Source organism: Bufo bufo, chromosome 8 (genome assembly GCF_905171765.1).
Source record: "Bufo bufo chromosome 8, aBufBuf1.1, whole genome shotgun sequence".
In the NCBI taxonomy this organism is placed as follows: Eukaryota; Metazoa; Chordata; class Amphibia; order Anura; family Bufonidae; genus Bufo; species Bufo bufo.
Genome location: NC_053396.1, coordinates 3,130,837 through 3,152,184, shown reverse-complemented (window position 1 = coordinate 3,152,184; position 21,348 = coordinate 3,130,837). Strand labels below are relative to the sequence as shown.

The following is a 21,348-nucleotide window of genomic DNA, read 5'->3' as shown; positions in this document are numbered from 1 at the left end:
GACTGCACCAGCAGTATAGTGAGTGCAGCTCTGGAGTATAATACAGGATGTAACTCAGGATCAGTACAGGATAAGTAATGTATGTACACAGTGACTGCACCAGCAGAATAGTGAGTGCAGCTCTGGAGTATAATACAGGATGTAACTCAGGATCAGTACAGGATAAGTAATGTATGTACACAGTGACTGCACCAGCAGAATAGTGAGTGCAGCTCTGGAGTATAATACAGGATGTAACTCAGGATCAGTACAGGATAAGTAATGTATGTACACAGTGACTGCACCAGCAGAATAGTGAGTGCAGCTCTGGAGTATAATACAGGATGTAACTCAGGATCAGTACAGGATAAGTAATGTATGTACACAGTGACTGCACCAGCAGAATAGTGAGTGCAGCTCTGGAGTATAATACAGGATGTAACTCAGGATCAGTACAGGATAAGTAATGTATGTACACAGTGACTGCACCAGCAGAATAGTGAGTGCAGCTCTGGAGTATAATACAGGATGTAACTCAGGATAAGTACAGGATAAGTAATGTATGTACACAGTGACTGCACCAGCACAATAGTGAATGCAGCTCTGGAGTATAATACAGGATGTAACTCAGGATCAGTACAGGATAAGTAATGTATGTACACAGTGACTGCACCAGCAGAATAGTGAGTGCAGCTCTGGAGTATAATACAGGATGTAACTCAGGATCAGTGCAGGATAAGTAATGTATGTACACAGTGACTGCACCAGCAGAATAGTGAGTGCAGCTCTGTAGTATAATACAGGATGTAACTCAGGATCAGTACAGGATAAGTAATGTATGTACACGGTGACTGCACCAGCAGAATAGTGAGTGCAGCTCTGGAGTATAATACAGGGTGTAACTCGGGATCAGTACAGGATAAGTAATGTATGTACACGGTGACTGCACCAGCAGAATAGTGAGTGCAGCTCTGGGGTATAATACAGGATGTAACTCAGGATCAGTACAGGATAAGTAATGTATGTACACGGTGACTGCACCAGCAGAATAGTGAGTGCAGCTCTGGAGTATAATACAGGGTGTAACTCGGGATCAGTACAGGATAAGTAATGTATGTACACAGTGACTGCACCAGCAGAATAGTGAGTGCAGCTCTGGGGTATAATACAGGATGTAACTCAGGATCAGTACAGGATAAGTAATGTATGTACACAGTGACTGCACCAGCAGAATAGTGAGTGCAGCTCTGGAGTATAATACAGGATGTAACTCAGGATAAGTACAGGATAAGTAATGTATGTACACAGTGACTGCACCAGCACAATAGTGAATGCAGCTCTGGAGTATAATACAGGATGTAACTCAGGATCAGTACAGGATAAGTAATGTATGTACACAGTGACTGCACCAGCAGAATAGTGAGTGCAGCTCTGGAGTATAATACAGGATGTAACTCAGGATCAGTGCAGGATAAGTAATGTATGTGCACAGTGACTGCACCAGCAGAATAGTGAGTGCAGCTCTGGAGTATAATACAGGATGTAACTCAGGATCAGTGCAGGATAAGTAATGTATGTGCACAGTGACTGCACCAGCAGAATAGTGAGTGCAGCTCTGGAGTATAATACAGGATGTAACTCAGGGTCAGTACAGGATAAGTAATGTAATGTACACAGTGACTACACCAGCAGAATAGTGAGTGCAGCTCTGGAGTATAATGCAGGATGTAGCAGAGAATCATTACAAGTCACTTATCTTTTTAAGCAGATTGTTCCTATAGTATACTCTGGAAAATGAGTGTTTAGTGGTTGCGGGTGGTCTTTTTCCCATTACACGCTCTCCGCATACAGTTATATCCAGCGCAGAGACTGGGGAGGAGGGGAGTTCAACCTTTTAGTATCTTTTGAAGTGAAATGATGATATTGAGACAAGGCTGAAGAACATGTAAAATTCATGAGCTCCTGCACCAGCCGGCTCCAGAGGGCCACATGAGGACTGCTGCCCCTCACCAATCAGCTTAGCTGTACATTGACCCGTCTGCACTGACTCCATGCAGATGACGGAGGATTTCGGATAGTGAGGTGGCCTCATCCACAGATAACGAGATTGGAGAGACCAATTCTTCAGCAGAAATGAGGTGTGACGAGGCGTGACACGTGTTAATTAGAGGGAATTGATGTAAGCATGGCTGGCGTGACTAAATAAACCCGCTCTCTTATGGCCACTTCTCTCTGCTAATGGGTCAGATAGAAACCTGCTGGAGCTCCAAGTACGAAGGATCGTTAGAGCAAAGGCCACTACTGCAGGGCACATACATGCATATTACACACATTCACGATGCAGACCGCAGACATCACACCCACCCTATGGCCTTGACATTCAGGGGCCCTCAGGGGCGGCAGCTATTGGGATCCAGATTCTGTCCAAAGTAAAGCCCCTTCACATCCTCTCCTCTTCTTCAGTGCAGCTCGCCCTCCCGTACCCAGATACCTGCGCAGGCGCCTGCATTCACTGTAAGGGACGCTGTTGGGTATAGGAGCTTTGCCCGTTCTGTAGTCTCAGCACTAGTAAAATGACTGAGGCTTAAAGGGGGACTCCACCGGAATAGATTTTTAGAATCATTTGATTAGCGCTGCCGTCAGACAGGGGATGGCACAGGCGGCTGATAGCTCCATGGTGGAGACCTACGAGGCAGCTACAGCCTTGCACAGAGAATTGCCAGGCGACATCTTGAAGGACTCTAGACACATTAGTGATGCCGGTGTGACGTCAGTATGTGGCAGGAATCTGTGCATTTCAGAGGATTATTGATCCAGGAACATGGACATCAATGGAGCTAATCCAGGCACAGGCTTCTTATATGTCCCTATAGCAGAGATCAGCAACCTCCAGCACTCCAGCTGTTGTGTAACTACAACTCCCAGCATGCTGTATGCACTTCTATGGGAGTTACAAGAACAACTATGCAAGTGTACATGCTGAGAGTTGTAGTTTCACAACAGCTGGCTTGCCGGAGGCTGCGGACCCCTGCCCTATAGAGTCAGATAATATGGAGGGGAGCCGAGTCCACTGCAGTCCATTACCAGACCATATAGACGACACTTGGCGCCCATGCCACACACTGCTGTACATTAATCTATAGGACTATATTCTAGGCCCTGCAGAAGGGGCATGGGAACAGTTTGGGGTAATGGTTTTTCCTAATGGAGTTACTTTATAAGCGATTGCCTTACAATGTCTGAAAAGCTGCTCCATAGATGATGATTCCCTTCTCAGTACTTAGAGGACCATCTCCTCTCAGCTGGTGGAGCGTCCAGGGCCGATACCAATTATACCATCTGCAGCTGCAGTAATGATGTAGTTTAACCAACCAGGGTCAAACCCGGCAGATTCAGGGCGGACGGCGCTGGCACCGCTGCTGTCACTTCCTCATGTGTAATTGTTCCCATTGGGAAAGCAGCGGAGCCTGGGGAATAATTCTGGGGAAAGGCAGAACCGCTTGTCATCAGCTCCATGACACTGTACAGCTCCTCATAGGCAGATGTACAGCAAAGACGTCATGTTATCCCTAATACCATACTGTGAGGCGCCATAGACATCTACACGAGGAGCCATAGGCATCTACACGAGGAGCCATAGGCATCTACACGAGGAGCCATAGACATCTACACGAGGAGCCATAGACATCTACACGAGGAGCCATAGACCTCTACACGAGGAGCCATAGGCATCTACACGAGGAGCCTTAGACATCTACACGAGGAGCCATAGACCTCTACACGAGGAGCCATAGACATCTACACGAGGAGCCATAGACCTCTACACGAGGAGCCATAGACATCTACACGAGGAGCCATAGACCTCTACACGAGGAGCCATAGACATCTACACGAGGAGCCATAGACCTCTACACGAGGAGCCATAGACATCTACACGAGGAGCCATAGACCTCTACACGAGGAGCTATAGACATCTACACGAGGAGCTATAGACATCTACACGAGGAGCTATAGACATCTACACGAGGAGCCATAGACATCTACACAAGGAGCCATAGGCATCTACACGAGGATAGGCATCTACACAAGGAGCCATAGACATCTACACGAGGAGCCTTAGACATCTACACGAGGAGCCATAGACCTCTACACGAGGAGTCATAGACATCTACACGAGGAGCTATAGACATCTACACGAGGAGCTATAGACATCTACACGAGGAGCCATAGACATCTACACGAGGAGCCATAGGCATCTACACGAGGAGCCATAGGCATCTACACGAGGAGCCATAGACATCTACACGAGGAGCCTTAGACATCTACACGAGGAGCCTTAGACATCTACACGAGGAGCCATAGACATCTACACGAGGAGCCATAGACATCTACACGAGGAGCCATAGACATCTACACGAGGAGCCATAGACATCTACACGAGGAGCCATAGGCATCTACACGAGGATCCATAGGCATCTACACGAGGATCCATAGGCATCTACACGAGGAGCCATAGACATCTACACGAGGAGCCATAGACATCTACACGAGGAGCCATAGACATCTACACGAGGAGCCATAGGCATCTACACGAGGAGCCATAGGCATCTACACGAGGAGCCATAGACATCTACACGAGGAGCCATAGACATCTACACGAGGAGCCATAGACATCTACACGAGGAGCCATAGACATCTACACGAGGAGCCATAGACATCTACACGAGGAGCCATAGACACCTACACGAGGAGCCATAGACACCTACACGAGGAGCCATAGACACCTACACGAGGAGCCATAGACACCTACACGAGGAGCCATAGACACCTACACGAGGAGCCATAGACACCTACACGAGGAGCCATAGACACCTACACGAGGAGCCATAGACACCTACACGAGGAGCCATAGACACCTACACGAGGAGCCATAGACACCTACACCAGGAGCCATAGACATCTACATCAGGAGCCATAGACACCTACACGAGGAGACATAGACATCTACATCAGGAGCCATAGACATCTACATGACGATAAGACATCTATATGAGACATGGGCCGTTTTGATGTTTTTCTTTTTTCACGTTGTCATGTGAATGTGGCCCTATACTCCAGTCACATCCAGAGCTGCATTCACCATTCTGCAGGTATATATAATGTGAGTATTGTGTGTTATTTACATCTCTGTTCAGGATGTGTCTGTCAACATGGAGGCAACTGTAAAAATAGTGACTTCAGCTTTGGTAGGGTTTGGAGTATAAAACCTCATGAATTCTGATTCTACTTTGATTAGAGATGTGGCTAAGCGCTAAAGATCCAACCAGACACCGTTAGAGCAAAATCAGGGGAAAAGGGTCTGTCACAGCGTCCACGGACAGTGCCACGGGCAGAGGGAGAGCAGATCAGTAGGGAAGGGACAGGAGCGCCCCCTGCCTGCAGGATGTGTAGTGCCAGCACTGGAAGGAAGCTTGTTGATGAATGCAGAGATCAGTGCTCCGACTCTTCACCGCTATCTCATTTTCTTGATTGCAGGGCTAAATAAGTGACTGAAGAGTTAACTCCCATGTTCCCATGAAAGAGACACAGTTTGGGCACCAATCAGAATTTCCTCCTTTTTTCCTCTTTTTAATTTATTTTGGTAATCTTTATTCTCCCGATTAGAGCTATGTCACTAAGGAACGTTCCACCCGTTGAATTCCAATCTTCCTTTGCATGTGAATGTAGCGGCATTTCATGAAGAATTTTTAACCCTCTGTCAATGCTTTCTGCCATTTTTTTTGTTTGTTTTTTAAGAACAGAAAACCTTTGTGTATGTGTTTTAAGAAAAACCACGAAGCATGTAACCATAAGATGTTGCATTTGGAAAAAAAAATGACTAATAAAGGCCTTTCCCAAATAAGTTGTGCGGAGGATTTTTTGACCGCTCTCTCCTGGCACGGTTAGGGCTCGGGCACCACTGCACCCATGTAGGGCCGGGCAGCGCAGGGGCAGGGCCGGGCAGCGCAGGGGCAGGACAGGGTGTTGCCAAGTTTTGCATGCAGAGCACTGAACCAGCTTATTTTAACCTTGCAGGCAATAAAAGCGAAAATGGAGGAACTTAGGCCCCTGATACCAGTGTTGGAAGAGTACAAAGCCGATGCCAAATTGGTATTGCAGTTTAAGGAGGAGGTCCAGAATCTGACGTCAGTGCTAAACGAGCTTCAGGAGGAGATTGGCGCCTATGACTACGAGGAACTGCAGAGCAGAGTGTCAAATCTTGAAGAGAGGCTTCGTGCATGCATGCAAAAATTAGGTAGGCTCAGACCTGTCATGGTGGCGACAGCCGGCTACCTCCATCTCCAAACACCCACAACCGTAGCAGCTCCCCGGGCGCAGTCACAGAGCGGTGACTAGAACACATGGGAAGGTTAGTTAGGGTCCTGGGCTGCACACGGGCAGTGGGGTGCTAATTCTGTGTCAATGTGTAGATGTAGCAGAGCTGAGATTTAATACGACTCAGTTCTGCTATATCCAGATTCTTTTTATTGAATGGGGTAAATCTAGATATGGCTTAGAACATGTGTGGCGCTGGATGCCTTGTGCCTGGCGGTCCCCGGGGGTCGCAGGGTGACAATGTCTTGATGACGAATGAAGGACGGCTCTTGCTGCAGCCTCCAGTTACTGCAGCGCTTGCTGGAGAGAAAAGAGCAGATCAGCAGATGAGATGGCAGACCTGCGGGCGCGCCCCCTCGCACTCCGCGCGCACTGGGGCCCGTTCACATCTGCCATTTTGATCCAGTTTTTGAAGCCAAAGCTAGGGGTGCATCCAGAAAAAGACAGCAGCAGAATCCTCCCTATGGAACGCATCACGGCACTGGCTGCAAAAACCGCAACAAAACGCCCTTGTGAACGCGCCCTTACAGAGCTCCAGTCTGAAGCGGGAAAAGAGGAGGAATCCGGAGGGACAGGAGACATGGACGGAGGGGGGGGCAGGGAGAAGGGGCGACCGGCTGCTAGCGGGTGAAGAACAGCCGTCCGCCCCTTTATAGAATACCGAACCGTGGGGCCAGCAGCACATGTCCGTCCTACAATAAATACCTGCTGCCTGGGCCCCAATGCAAACTGTACCAGGGCCCCATCTACCATGTGGTCTGGCCCTATATTACACGATATGGCATTGCAGTCCATTACACTATATACTGTAGCATGGCGGTACATTACACTATATACTGTAGCATGGCGGTACATTACACTATATACTGTAACATGGCGGTACATTACACTATATACTGTAGCATGGCGGTACATTACACTATATACTGTAGCATGGCGGTACATTACACTATATACTGTAACATGGCGGTACATTACACTATATACTGTAGCATGGCGGTACATTACACTATATACTGTAGCATGGCGGTACATTACACTATATACTGTAACATGGCGGTACATTACACTATATACTGTAGCATGGCGGTACATTACACTATATACTGTAACATGGCGGTACATTACACTATATACTGTAGCATGGCGGTACATTACACTATATACTGTAGCATGGCGGTACATTACACTATATACTGTAGCATGGCGGTACATTACACTATATAGAATGACAGTAAATGATACAATATAGCAAGGCGGTATATCACATTATACAGTACAGCGGTATATTACACTACAGCATATAGCATGGAGGCGTATTACATTATACAGCATGGTCAGGGGTGCACCACCGATGAGGCCGGGTAAGGGCAAGAGGGGGGGCAGCAGAAGGGCCAAGGGCCGTGAGCGCTTTCATTGTGGCAAAGGGATTAGGTTAAGGAATTGTCATTGGGGGAGGGGGCGCCATTTCAGTTTTTTGCCTCAGGCAGCAGAAAGGCTAAGTGCACCCCTGAGCATGGCGGTATATTACACTACAGTATATATTATGGCGGTGTATACCATTATATAGCATGGCGGTATATTACACTACAGTATATATTATGGCGGTGTATACCATTATATAGCAAGGCGGTATATTACACTGCAGTATATATTATGGCAGAGTATAACATTATGTATCATGGAGGTATATTACACTACAGTATATATTATGGCGGTGTATACCATTATGTAGCATGGCGGTATATTACACTACAGTATATATTATGGCGGTGTATACCATTATATAGCATGGCGGTATATTACACTGCAGTATATATTATGGCAGAGTATAACATTATGTATCATGGAGGTATATTACACTACAGTATATATTATGGCGGTGTATACCATTATATAGCATGGCGGTATATTACACTACAGTATATATTATGGCGGTGTATACCATTATGTAGTATGGCGGTATATTACACTACAGTATATATTATGGCGGTGTATACCATTATGTAGCATGGCGGTATATTACACTACAGTATATATTATGGCGGTGTATACCATTATATAGCATAGCGGTATATTACACTACAGTATATATTATGGCGGTGTATACCATTATGTAGCATGGCGGTATATTACACTACAGTATATATTATGGCGGTGTATACCATTATATAGCATGGCGGTATATTACACTACAGTATATATTATGGCGGTGTATACCATTATATAGCAAGGCGGTATATTACACTGCAGTATATATTATGGCAGAGTATAACATTATGTATCATGGAGGTATATTACACTACAGTATATATTATGGCGGTGTATACCATTATGTAGCATGGCGGTATATTACACTACAGTATATATTATGGCGGTGTATACCATTATATAGCATGGCGGTATATTACACTGCAGTATATATTATGGCAGAGTATAACATTATGTATCATGGAGGTATATTACACTACAGTATATATTATGGCGGTGTATACCATTATGTAGCATGGCGGTATATTACACTGCAGTATATATTATGGCGGTGTATACCATTATATAGCATGGCGGTATATTACACTACAGTATATATTATGGCGGTGTATACCATTATGTAGTATGGCGGTATATTACACTACAGTATATATTATGGCGGTGTATACCATTATGTAGCATGGCGGTATATTACACTACAGTATATATTATGGCGGTGTATACCATTATATAGCATGGCGGTATATTACACTACAGTATATATTATGGCGGTGTATACCATTATGTAGCATGGAGGTATATTACACTACAGTATATATTATGGCGGTGTATACCATTATATAGCATGGCGGTATATTACACTACAGTATATATTATGGCGGTGTATACCATTATATAGCAAGGCGGTATATTACACTGCAGTATATATTATGGCAGAGTATAACATTATGTATCATGGAGGTATATTACACTACAGTATATATTATGGCGGTGTATACCATTATGTAGCATGGCGGTATATTACACTACAGTATATATTATGGCGGTGTATACCATTATATAGCATGGCGGTATATTACACTGCAGTATATATTATGGCAGAGTATAACATTATGTATCATGGAGGTATATTACACTACAGTATATATTATGGCGGTGTATACCATTATGTAGCATGGCGGTATATTACACTGCAGTATATATTATGGCGGTGTATACCATTATATAGCATGGCGGTATATTACACTACAGTATATATTATGGCGGTGTATACCATTATGTAGTATGGCGGTATATTACACTACAGTATATATTATGGCGGTGTATACCATTATGTAGCATGGCGGTATATTACACTACAGTATATATTATGGCGGTGTATACCATTATATAGCATGGCGGTATATTACACTACAGTATATATTATGGCGGTGTATACCATTATGTAGCATGGAGGTATATTACACTACAGTATATATTATGGCGGTGTATACCATTATATAGCATGGCGGTATATTACACTACAGTATATATTATGGCGGTGTATACCATTATATAGCAAGGCGGTATATTACACTGCAGTATATATTATGGCAGAGTATAACATTATGTATCATGGAGGTATATTACACTACAGTATATATTATGGCGGTGTATACCATTATGTAGCATGGCGGTATATTACACTACAGTATATATTATGGCGGTGTATACCATTATATAGCATGGCGGTATATTACACTACAGTATATATTATGGCGGTGTATACCATTATGTAGTATGGCGGTATATTACACTACAGTATATATTATGGCGGTGTATACCATTATGTAGCATGGCGGTATATTACACTACAGTATATATTATGGCGGTGTATACCATTATATAGCATGGCGGTATATTACACTACAGTATATATTATGGCGGTGTATACCATTATGTAGCATGGAGGTATATTACACTACAGTATATATTATGGCGGTGTATACCATTATATAGCATGGCGGTATATTACACTACAGTATATATTATGGCGGTGTATACCATTATATAGCAAGGCGGTATATTACACTGCAGTATATATTATGGCAGAGTATAACATTATGTATCATGGAGGTATATTACACTACAGTATATATTATGGCGGTGTATACCATTATGTAGCATGGCGGTATATTATGCTCTATAGCGGTCTTCATTATCAGGTAATGATCAGTACTTCACGGCTATCCTGTGCAGTGTACATGTGGGTCTAGTAATATTCCAGGAACCGGCCACAGATTGAGGCCTCATGCACAAGAATGTATTTTCTTTCCGTGTCAGTTCCGTTTTTTTGCGGATCGTATATAGAACCATTCATTTCAATGGGTCCGCAAAAAAAACGGAAGTTACTCCGGGTGTATTCCGTTTCCGTATGTTCGTATTTCTGTTCTGCAAAAGAACATGTCCTATTATTGTCAGCATTACAGACAAGGATAGGACTGTTCTATTAGGGGAAAGCCGTTCCATTCCGCAAAATACCGAATGCACATAAACGTTATCCGTATTTTTTGCGGATCCGTTTTTTGCTGACTGCAAAATACATACGGTCGTGTGCATGAGGCCTAATTAGCAGCTTCACTGGATTTCTGAGTGATAGGATCTGATATCAAGACTGTTAGGCCTCATTCACACGTCCATGTCCGTGCCTAAATCCGTGATAAGGTGACCAGTGATGCCTCCGTGAAGACATCCGTGATTGATCTATGTGTGGTCCGTGTGTCATCCGTGTTTCACAGACACCGTGCAGATGAGAAATAGTTTTCAAAGCATCTCTTCCTAATGATCTGTGAAACATGGATGGCGTCCGTGTTGCATCCGTGGTTTTCACGGAACCATAAACTATAATGTGCGTGATGGATCCGTGAACATGGACAAAATAAAGCATGATTCTGTGCCAAAACTAGGGACCCACGGACCGCGCGAAAACACGGATGTGTGATATCTGTGGAGAACACGGAGGTGTGAATGAGGCTTAAAGGGGTCCTCTCACTGCAGCGAGTGGCATTTATCCTGTAGACGCAGTTAATACCAGGCACTTACTAATGTATTGTGACTCTCCATATTGCTTCCTCTGCTGGCTGGATTCATGAATCCATCACATTATACACTGCTGGTTTCCATGGTTACGACCACCGGCAATCCAGCAGTGGTGGTCGTGCTTGCACACTATAGGAAACAGTGCTGACCTCTCCGGTGGCCGCGACCATGGGAGCTCACACAAGCACGACCACCACTGATGGGTTGCAAAGTGGTCATAACCATGGAAACGAGCCGCGTATAATGTGATGGAAAAATGAATCCAGCCGGCAGAGGAAGCAATATGGAGAATCACAGTACATTAGTGCCTTGTATTAACTGCATCTACAGGATAAATGCTATCTGCTGAAGTGAGAGGACCCCTTTAAGGCTGAATTCACACTTGGCTGAGGCTCTGCAGAAATATGTGCACAAATCTGCCACATGTGAATAGAGCCTAATTGCCCTGAGGTGTCTGTAGTGAGGCTGTACCTAGCGGATACCGGCTGATGAGAGACCGCGGACGGAATCCATATTGGCCTGCAGTCACACACGCAGTTTTTGGTGCAGTATTTTCAGCCAAGGCCAGAAGTGGATTCGGCAGGACCGAGAAGTCTTTGGGGCTGGCGTTGGATCCACCGGCCTCTCCATAACTTCGCGGCATCCTGCGCCAGTTCTAAATGTAAGACGCTTCCTCGCTGTCTTAGGGCTTATTCACACAGACGTTGCGGTTCTGTTCCGTGTATTGGGGGCCGCAATTTGCAACCCCCAATGCACAGGCAACATCTGTGCAGCGGTCGGGACGGATCGAGACCCATTCCACTTGAATGGGTCCGTGATCGCAATATTTTTTTTTTAGCAAGTTCTATCTTTTTGTGGTGCGGAGGCACGGACAGAAACCCCAAGGAAGCGCTCCGTAGAGTCCACATCCATGATGCCCGTGTATGGCAGACCCGCGGTATGCCACAGAACCACAACGGCCGTGTGAATAAGCCCTTACATTTAGACCTTTTTCTACACCGAAAATGGGCATAGAAGATGGTGAATGAGACGGGCCGGGCCCTTCCCCACCACACCCATATCTTTAGACCTGCCGTAAGCGGTGAGAAGTCACAGATTTCAGATTTATAAATGACCCCCTTTATATTTCCCAGTCCTTTTCTATTCACACCTCTGTGTGGCTCAAAAAACTGCATCAAAAACTGCATGTGTGATCGCAGCCCTAGGTGATCTATGAACGCAGAAGTGCATCTCGTCTGCAGGAACGTGTCTGGGGGTCATGTCCCATGTCTGGGGGTCATGTCCCATGTCTGGGGGTCATGTCCCATGTCTGGGGGTCATGTCTGGGGGTCATGTCCCATGTCTGGGGGTCATGTCCCATGTCTGGGGGTCATGTCTGGGGGTCATGTCCCATGTCTGGGGGTCATGTCCCATGTCTGGGAGTCATGTCCCATGTCTGGGGGTCATGTCCCATGTCTGGGGGTCATGTCCCATGTCTGGGGGTCATGTCCCATGTCTGGGGGTCATGTCCCATGTCTGGGGGTCATGTCCCATGTCTGGGAGTCATGTCCCATGTCTAGGGGTCATGTCCCATGTCTGGGGGTCATGTCCCATGTCTGGGGGTCATGTCCCATGTCCGGGGGTCATGTCTGGGGGTCATGTCCCATGTCCGGGGGTCATGTCTGGAGGTCATGTCCCATGTCTGGGGGTCATGTCCCATGTCCGGGGGTCATGTCTGGGGGTCATGTCTGGAGGTCATGTCCCATGTCTGGGGGTCATGTCCCATGTCTGGGGGTCATGTCCCATGTCTGGGGGTCATGTCCCATGTCCGGGGGTCATGTCCCATGTTTGGGGGTCATGTCCCATGTCCGGGGGTCATGTCTGGGGGTCATGTCCCATGTCTGGGGGTCATGTCCCATGTCTGGGGGTCATGTCTGGGGGTCATGTCCCATGTCCGGGGGTCATGTCTGGGGGTCATGTCCCATGTCTGGGGGTCATGTCTGGGGGTCATGTCCCATGTCTGGGGGTCATGTCCCATGTCCGGGGGTCATGTCCCATGTCCGGGGGTCATGTCCCATGTCCGGGGGTCATGTCTGGGGGTCATGCATTATCAGCCGTAAACGTCTGCAGCCCGGAGGGGGAGCTATCCAGGGATGCGGATCCACCACTGCCGTGTGCAGAGTTTGGCCTCCTGACACCATCATATCTGTTTTTGTGTCTGCAAATCGCGGATCTGCAAAACAAGGATATTGGCCGTGTTTTCCCTTCTGCGGGTCCAGCACTATGTTAAAAATGTCTATTACTGTCCCCAAACGGACAAGAATAAGACATGGTCTATTTTTTGGCGGACACATTGAAATGAGTGGTTCTGCATCCAATCCCCTAAAAATTACGGGCCAGAACTACGGCCGTGTGCAGGAGCCCTATAGATGATGTTTATGGATGGAGACCCCGGGCGCTGACACTGCCCAACCCCCCAGTCAGGGAATATTGGCGCGGTTTGCATCCCACTGATGGCGCCACATAGGAGCGGAGGGGAATCTCGTGCAGTTTTATGATGCGGTTTTTGCACGAACGTCAGGAGAGTAAACGTAAAACAGAAAAAGGGCGCGCGCGTCTCCCCCCCCCCGCTGGATCCATGTCTGACGATGGCTCTGAAAACTGCGTGTGTGATCCCGGGCCAGCGAGGCTGTGCTCTTCCTGCATTGTCTATGGTGTGAGGCCTGGGATCGTTCAGTCACTCACAGCAGCGCTCATCATTAAGAGACGCAGATCTATGTAGCAGTGTCTACTGTGCGTGGAGAACCGGAACGCACAATCTGTCGTATGGTTGTGAGTAACGCTCACAGCAGAGACACCATATGGTATATAGATGGGGCGAGGCGGAAAAACAGCGTTATAATGAGACGAGGGGACACACGATCTACATATTGGGGGTCATTTACATTTTTATCCGTTATTTACAATAAAAAGTCGCAAGATCCCTTTTTGCGACTTTTTAAACTCCCATTGGCCAATATTTTGTGACACCGTCCTTGCCACTAGGGCATGGTGGGGGCTGGGGCTGATGTCAGGTATAAAAGAGGGGTCAGGGCGCACGGACCGCCGCAGATGTCCCAAATGACATCATAAATTGTAAGAATCCTCCGGCAGTGCGGGGGGCGGCATAAAACAGCTAGTCTTTGTAAATGACCCCCATAACCTCCAAATGCTTCATGCGGAGCAGCTTTACAAATCCTGTTCTAGAAGTTGGACAGATCACAAAGTCTTATCACATCTAAAACTCTAGTCCCACCCAGAGCTGCATTCACAGTTCTGCTGGTCTGGAGAGGTGAGGGCCCTGAGCCGCAGTCTAGCAGTATCTTCCGCAACGCACACAGTGAAGCTCCAGCGGAGGCTATCAGGCGTTGACGGATTCCTATTGACAGGATTTTGGATGCAGCTCTACATGTGACTAGAGGGTTAAACATTATGCGGCCCCATGCACAAGACCGCGTTATTTGTCTGCATTTTGTCTCTCATTTCAATGGGGCTACAAAATTGCAGACAGAACCCCGCGTGCTGTCCGCGTCCATATGTCAGCATCCACGATTTGCAAGCTGCAAAACGAATACGGAGGCGTGAATGAGGCCTAATACGGTCGCTTTATAAATCCGCCATCCTCCCTAGATTTTATCCAGGCACAGTCCATAAGATGATGCTCATCCCGCGCTGTAATCACTGGGCCACGTGGCCACGTTTTTGGAAATGGTTTCATGCTTTGTTGCAGTTGGGGGTAGTCCTTCATTCAGACGCAGAATTCCCCTCCCCCGCACTGAAGGATTTCAGCCATTTCCGCGCACATTATCGGATTTAGGCTGAGCAGACGAGAAGATTTCTCCATCCCCGGGCAGAGAGAAATGAGCGCTGCGTCCTCCTCCGACTGAATAAAACATCTCGCTCTGTGACGATGAATGACCGCCTAATGCTAGGACGGCGATAGGGGACCGCCAGGCCGAACCTTCGCCGGCCATCAGTTAAAGCATTGCGGCTCCTCTCAGGGCTGTGTGCACACTGCGTCCGATCCGTGTATTCGCGGTATGTATGGAAGGGGAATGGCAGAATCTGATATTCTATGTGCTGCCCTTTATGGAAAACAACGCCAGCTCGGACCTGTTCCACCCCATGCCAGGGCGCACGTCCCTTCTACGATGTCCCCCCACACATCATGGCTCCTGGCTGGGTCCCCATTGATAGGGGCTCAGTGTGCGGAAGCTTCCCGTCCGCTCTCCGGGATATATTCCCGATACGTTTGGCTGCCAGACCTTCCTACCGCTTAAATGTCAACCCAGTAAAACAAGTGGGGAAGGGGGAAGCAGATCCGTGACGGACGTCCTCTGCAGGTCCCGGCTCCACCTGGGAATGGCCTGTAATTAACCGCCGCGCTTCGGGCCTGCGGCAATGACCCGGCCTAGCGAGTTATTTTTAATCCCAGGAACCATTAGATCCAAAGTGACTTGGCAGCAAAATGACCGATGTCACGAAGACGACCAGGCGGCAGAAGGTTAAGGCTACTCTCACACTGGCGTTTTGGTTTCCGTTTATGAGATGCGTTCAGGGCTCAGCGGATCAGTTTTGCCCTAATGCATTCTGAATGGAGAAGGATCCGCTCAGAATGCGTCACTTTGCCTCCGTTCCGTCTCCGTTCCGCTCTGGAGGCCGCCTGCAGCGTTTTGGTGTCCGTCTGACGAAACTGAGCCAAACGGATCCATCCTGACACACAATGTAAGTCAATGGGGACGGATCCGTTTTCACTTACACAATCTGGCACAATAGAAAACGGATCCGCCTTCCATTGACTTTCAGTGGTGTTCAAGACGTATCCGTCCTTGAACGGATGCAGGCGGTTGTATTATCTGAAAGGATCCGTCCATGAACGGGTGCAGGCGGTTGTATTATCTGAAAGGATCCGTCCATGATGCGAGTGTGAAAGTAACCTTAGGCCTCTTTCACACGGGCGTTGCGGATTGGGTCCGGATGTGTTCAGGGAAAATAGTGCGATTTTGACACTAAAACAAGTCAGTTTTTACTGCGATTGCGTTCCATGTTTGCGTTTTTTCCCGCGCGGGTGCAAAACATTGTAATGCGTTTTGCACGCGCATGAGAAAAATCGGCATGTTTGGTACCCAGACCCGAACCCGGACTTCAGGTTTGGGTTCGGTGTTGTGTAGATTTTATTATTTCCCCTTATAACATGGTTATAAGGGAGAATAATAGCATTCTGAATACAGAATGCATAGTACAATAGCGCTGGAGGGGTTAAAAATAATAAAATAACATAACATAACTCGCCTTAATCCACTTGATCGCGCAGCCGGCATCTCTTCTGTCTTCATCTTTGCTGTGCACAGGAACAGGACCTGTGGTGACGTCACTCCGGTCATCACATGGTCCATCACATGATCTTTTACCATGGTGATGGACCATGTGATGACCGCAGTGACGTCACCACAGGTCCTCTTCCTGTGCACAGCAAAGATAAAGACAGATGAGATGCCGGCTGCGCGATCAAGAGTTATGTTATTTTATTATTTTTAACCCCTCCAGCGCTATTGTACTATGCATTCTGTATAAAGAATGCTATTATTTTCCCTTATAACCGTGTTATAAGGGAAAATAATACAGTGAATAGACTTTCATCTTAGCAACCGTGCGTGAAAATCGCACCGCATCCGCACTTGCTTGCGGATGTAATGCGATTTTCACGCAACCCCGTTCACTTCTATGGGGCCTGCGTTGCGTGAAAAACGCAGAATATAGAACATGCAGTGATTTGCACACATCACTTGTGCGTTGCGTGAAAGTCGCAGCATGCTCTATACTGTGCGTTTTTCACGCAACGCAGGCCCCATAGAAGTAAATGGGGCTGCGTGAAAATCGCAAGCATCCGGAAGCAAGTGCGGATGCAGTGCGATTTTCACGCACGGTTGCTAGGATGAAAGTCTATTCACTGTATTATTTTCCCTTGTAACATGGTTATAAGGGAAAATAATAGCATTCTTTTATACAGAATGCATACTAGAAGGTCAATTGAGGGTTAAAATTGACTTGATCGGGTAGTTGCCGATCTCTTCTTACTTCTTTAATCATAAGCTGCCGGCTAAGGGACCTGTGGTGACGTCACATCACATGGTCCAATCACATGGTCCATCACCGTGGTGATGGACCATATGATTGGACCATGTGATGAGCTCAGTGACGTCGCCACAGGTCCTTTGACAGGTCCTGAAGAAAGAACAGGAGACCGGCAGCTACGCGATCAATTGGAGGAGGTGAGTTAATTTATTTTTTAACCCTCAATTGACCTTCTTCTAAGTATTCTGTATTCAGAATGCTATTATTTCCCCTTATAACCATGTTATAAGGGGAAATAATACAATCTACAGAACACCGATCCCAAGCCTGAACTTCAGTGAAGAAGTTCGGGTCTGGGTACCACATTCAGTGTTTTATCACGCGTGTGCAAAACGCATTGCACCCGCGCGATAAAAACTGAACGGAACGCAATCGCAGTCAAAACTGACTGCAATTGGGTACCTACTCGCGCGGGTTTGCCGCAATGCACCCGGGACGCATCTGGAGCCAAAACGTGACGCCCGTGTGAACCCAGCCTTATGCTCCAGATGACACATTAGTCAGAATCCTGGGCCGGGTCACTGTGGGGGCGTTACGGTCTGACCGCTGCACATTAAATGCCCCCAGACGGACAGCAATTAATTAGACGTCTCTGGTGACATTTCAATGACAGATGAGACTGCGGAATAATTAGCAGCAGAGAAGACGTCTTATCTCACGTGTGATGCTTCTTGCTGGGGGTCACTCTTTGGTAATAGCTATGTCCTCCGAAGTGCGCGCACCGCCGATGGTCACGTGTGTGATCATTCAGTCTGGGAGGATGAACCCCTGCAGTCACTCCTTGTCCTGTTGCTTCCACATTTTTAGAATTAAAAAAAAAGTAAAAGATGGAGCAATGTTATGAATCCAGCTGCAGAAGTGGAGGCTCCGACTACCGCGGCCTCCTGTAGATAACGCAGCTACACTGGAGCCACTGGTCACACACTGGGATTATTCCGGGGGGGGGGGGGGGGGGCCCATGGGGGCTTGTGTCTTTCGCCTTAATGCTGCTGACTGGGGGGTCAGTGCGCCCTAAGATTCTGGAGTTTGATAACTTTGTCTCCAATCGAGAATGCAGCCAGCACGGGCCTCATGGAGCAGAGCTAAGGGACGGAAGCTATTCTACGACCCATGCAGCAGTGAACTGGTTAACAATAGTTATTCAAATCTAAAATCTGGGAAGAAGGGGGCCTCACAGCAGAAACCCAGCCACTTAACCCCTGTAGTACCGCAGCTGCATACATGCCTGACCCGGTGGGCACTCGGAGGCGTCTCGCCCCCGGGTCAGTACACGGGACCAAACCCAATTAACCCTCTCCCATCCGCTGACCTGATTTAGATCTGGTAGTATAAGCCTCACTCAGAGATCTGCAGAGTATTACTCCTCCATCTTCCAGCCATCCAGAGACTTGTGACCTTTCCCTGTGTTTTGCAGCCTGTGGGAAGCTGACGGGGATCAGTGATCCGGTCACCATCAAGACGTCTGGATCCCGGTTCGGCTCGTGGATGACGGATCCTCAGGCTCCAGAAGGAGATTACAGAGTAAGTGGCATTTACCTGAATTATCCCGGACGCGTCCATCCATCATCTAGACGCTTCTCATTCCAACATGGCGTCACTAGTCTTACCCAGGGCCCTGAAGGGTTAATCCGCCTGGTTGCAGGGGGTGTAATACAACATAACCGGGCAGATCTGCCAGTCCCATACCTTGCCTGGTGAGACCGATGGCAGCAGCCATGTTGGCAGTCACCCAGCTTTCCCAGACATAGATAGTCTTGTTTTAGGAGACATGGCATAAATCCCCTGACCCCGATCCTGACCACCTGCGCAGGCGTCTCTCCATTCACTTCAGTCCTCCAGGTGAGAATACGGTGTGATGTGGAGCCAGACCCAAATGGTTTCCTCCAGGGGCCACTGTTGGGGGCTCACCCCCCATAGTCATAGTCCTGACAGGCGGGCGCAGCCGCCACATTAGAAGGGCATTTGTGGCCCCCGCTCTGCAGTCTCACCGGCTCCTGGGGAAGGTGCTGCAGGGAAATCCTTTTGTGACATTCACAGTGGAAATGTCATATGTAAATGCTGTGGCCGCGATCCTCGCAGGACGCCGCCGCGGGGGCGCATTCATGCCGGCACCAAACAGAAAGATTTGGAGGGAACCCAGGGACGTCTGAAGCCCCCGCAGGCTTTATGGAGCTCAGCGTATAGAGGAATCTAGAAGGATAAGAACAAAACCAGAAAATGTATTATCAGATTACTACCTTAGTGACTCCTGAAACACTCTGTGCTGCTGGGTAGCCTGCTCCTGCATTCCCAGTTTGTGACCTTCCCTACTAGACCAGCACACTCCTCTCCTGAAATACTCTGTGCTGCTGGGGCTGCTCCTGCATTCCCAGCCTGTGACCTTCCCTACTAGACCAGCACACTCCTCTCCTGAAATACTCTGTGCTGCTGGGGCTGCTCCTGCATTCCCAGCCTGTGACCTCCGCCACTAGACCAGCACACTCCTCTTCTGAAATACTCTGTGCTGCTGGGGCTGCTCCTGCATTCCCAGCCTGTGACCTCCTGTACTAGACCGGCACACTCCTCTCCTGAAATACTCTGTGCTGCTGGGGCTGCTCCTGCATTCCCAGCCTCTGACCTCCCCTACTAGACCAGCACACTCCTCTTCTGAAATACTCTGTGCTGCTCACTCCACCATTTACCTCCTGTCCACACTTGTTTCATCACAGTATAACTCCCCCCTTACTCTCTGACCCCTCCTCCTGAAATCCTCTGTGCTGCTGTGAGCAGTTATTAATGTGTCTCTTGCTCCTGCAGGTCTGGTACATGGACGGATACCACAATAACAGGTTTGTAAGGGAGTACAGGTCTATGGAGGACTTCATGAACAGCGACAACTTTACCTCTCACCGCCTCCCCCACCCTTGGTCTGGGACCGGCCAGGTTGTATATAACGGATCCATATATTTCAATAAATTCCAAAGTCACATCATCATCAGATTTGACTTGAAGTCAGAGACAATCCTGAAGACGCGCAGCTTGGACTCCGCTGGCTACACCAACGTCTACCACTACGCCTGGGGGGGGCAGTCGGACATAGACATCATGGTGGATGAGAATGGGTTATGGGTGGTATATGCCACCAATCAAAACGCTGGGAACATTGTGATCAGCAAACTGGACCCCAACACCCTCCAGATACTGAAGACCTGGAACACGGGTTACCCAAAGAGGAGCGCCGGCGAGGCCTTCATGATCTGCGGGACGCTCTACGTCACCAATGGGTATTCTGGGGGAACCAAAGTGCACTACGCGTATCAGACCAACACCTCCAACTACGAGTACATCGACATCCCCTTCCAAAACAGGTACTCCCACATCTCCATGCTGGACTACAACCCCAAGGATCGCGCTCTGTACGCCTGGAATAACGGACACCAGGTCCTCTACAACGTCACCCTGTTCCACGTCATCAGGTCCGACGAGTTGTAGCCAAATCTGTCGCCTGTCAACAAACTGACCAAAAGAAGTGAAAAAAAAAAAAAAAAGGAAACAATATGTAGAATAAAAATGGCTGCCAAAACGACACCGTCTGTCCGACCGGATTCAATGGTTCCCTCGAAACGTAAAAACAAAACAAAAAAAACACCCAGAAACCTTCAGGAAGTTCCCATTTTATTACCACGTGATACAAAGGAGATGATAAACTGCTGCACTCACTATCCAAGGGGAAACTAAGAGACACTTTGTATACACGGCAGTGACTGTTTGCTGGACAATGCCCGGGAGGGG

General features: G+C 47.7%; 1 protein-coding gene across 3 annotated transcripts in view; it reads left to right on the top strand.

Moving 5' to 3' along the window:
• The window catches only part of OLFM1 (olfactomedin 1), a 69,791-nt gene extending 48,687 nt beyond the window's left edge, over positions 1-21,104 (top strand). For all 3 annotated transcript variants that reach the window (XM_040406471.1, XM_040406472.1, XM_040406470.1), the window contains exons 4-6: positions 6,055-6,274; positions 18,992-19,098; positions 20,374-21,104. In XM_040406471.1, the coding sequence (XP_040262405.1) occupies positions 6,055-6,274; positions 18,992-19,098; positions 20,374-21,048 (1,002 nt within the window). In that variant the 3' untranslated portion in view covers positions 21,049-21,104. The remainder of the gene's footprint in view (positions 1-6,054; positions 6,275-18,991; positions 19,099-20,373) is intronic.
• The last annotated feature ends 244 nt before the right edge of the window (positions 21,105-21,348 follow it).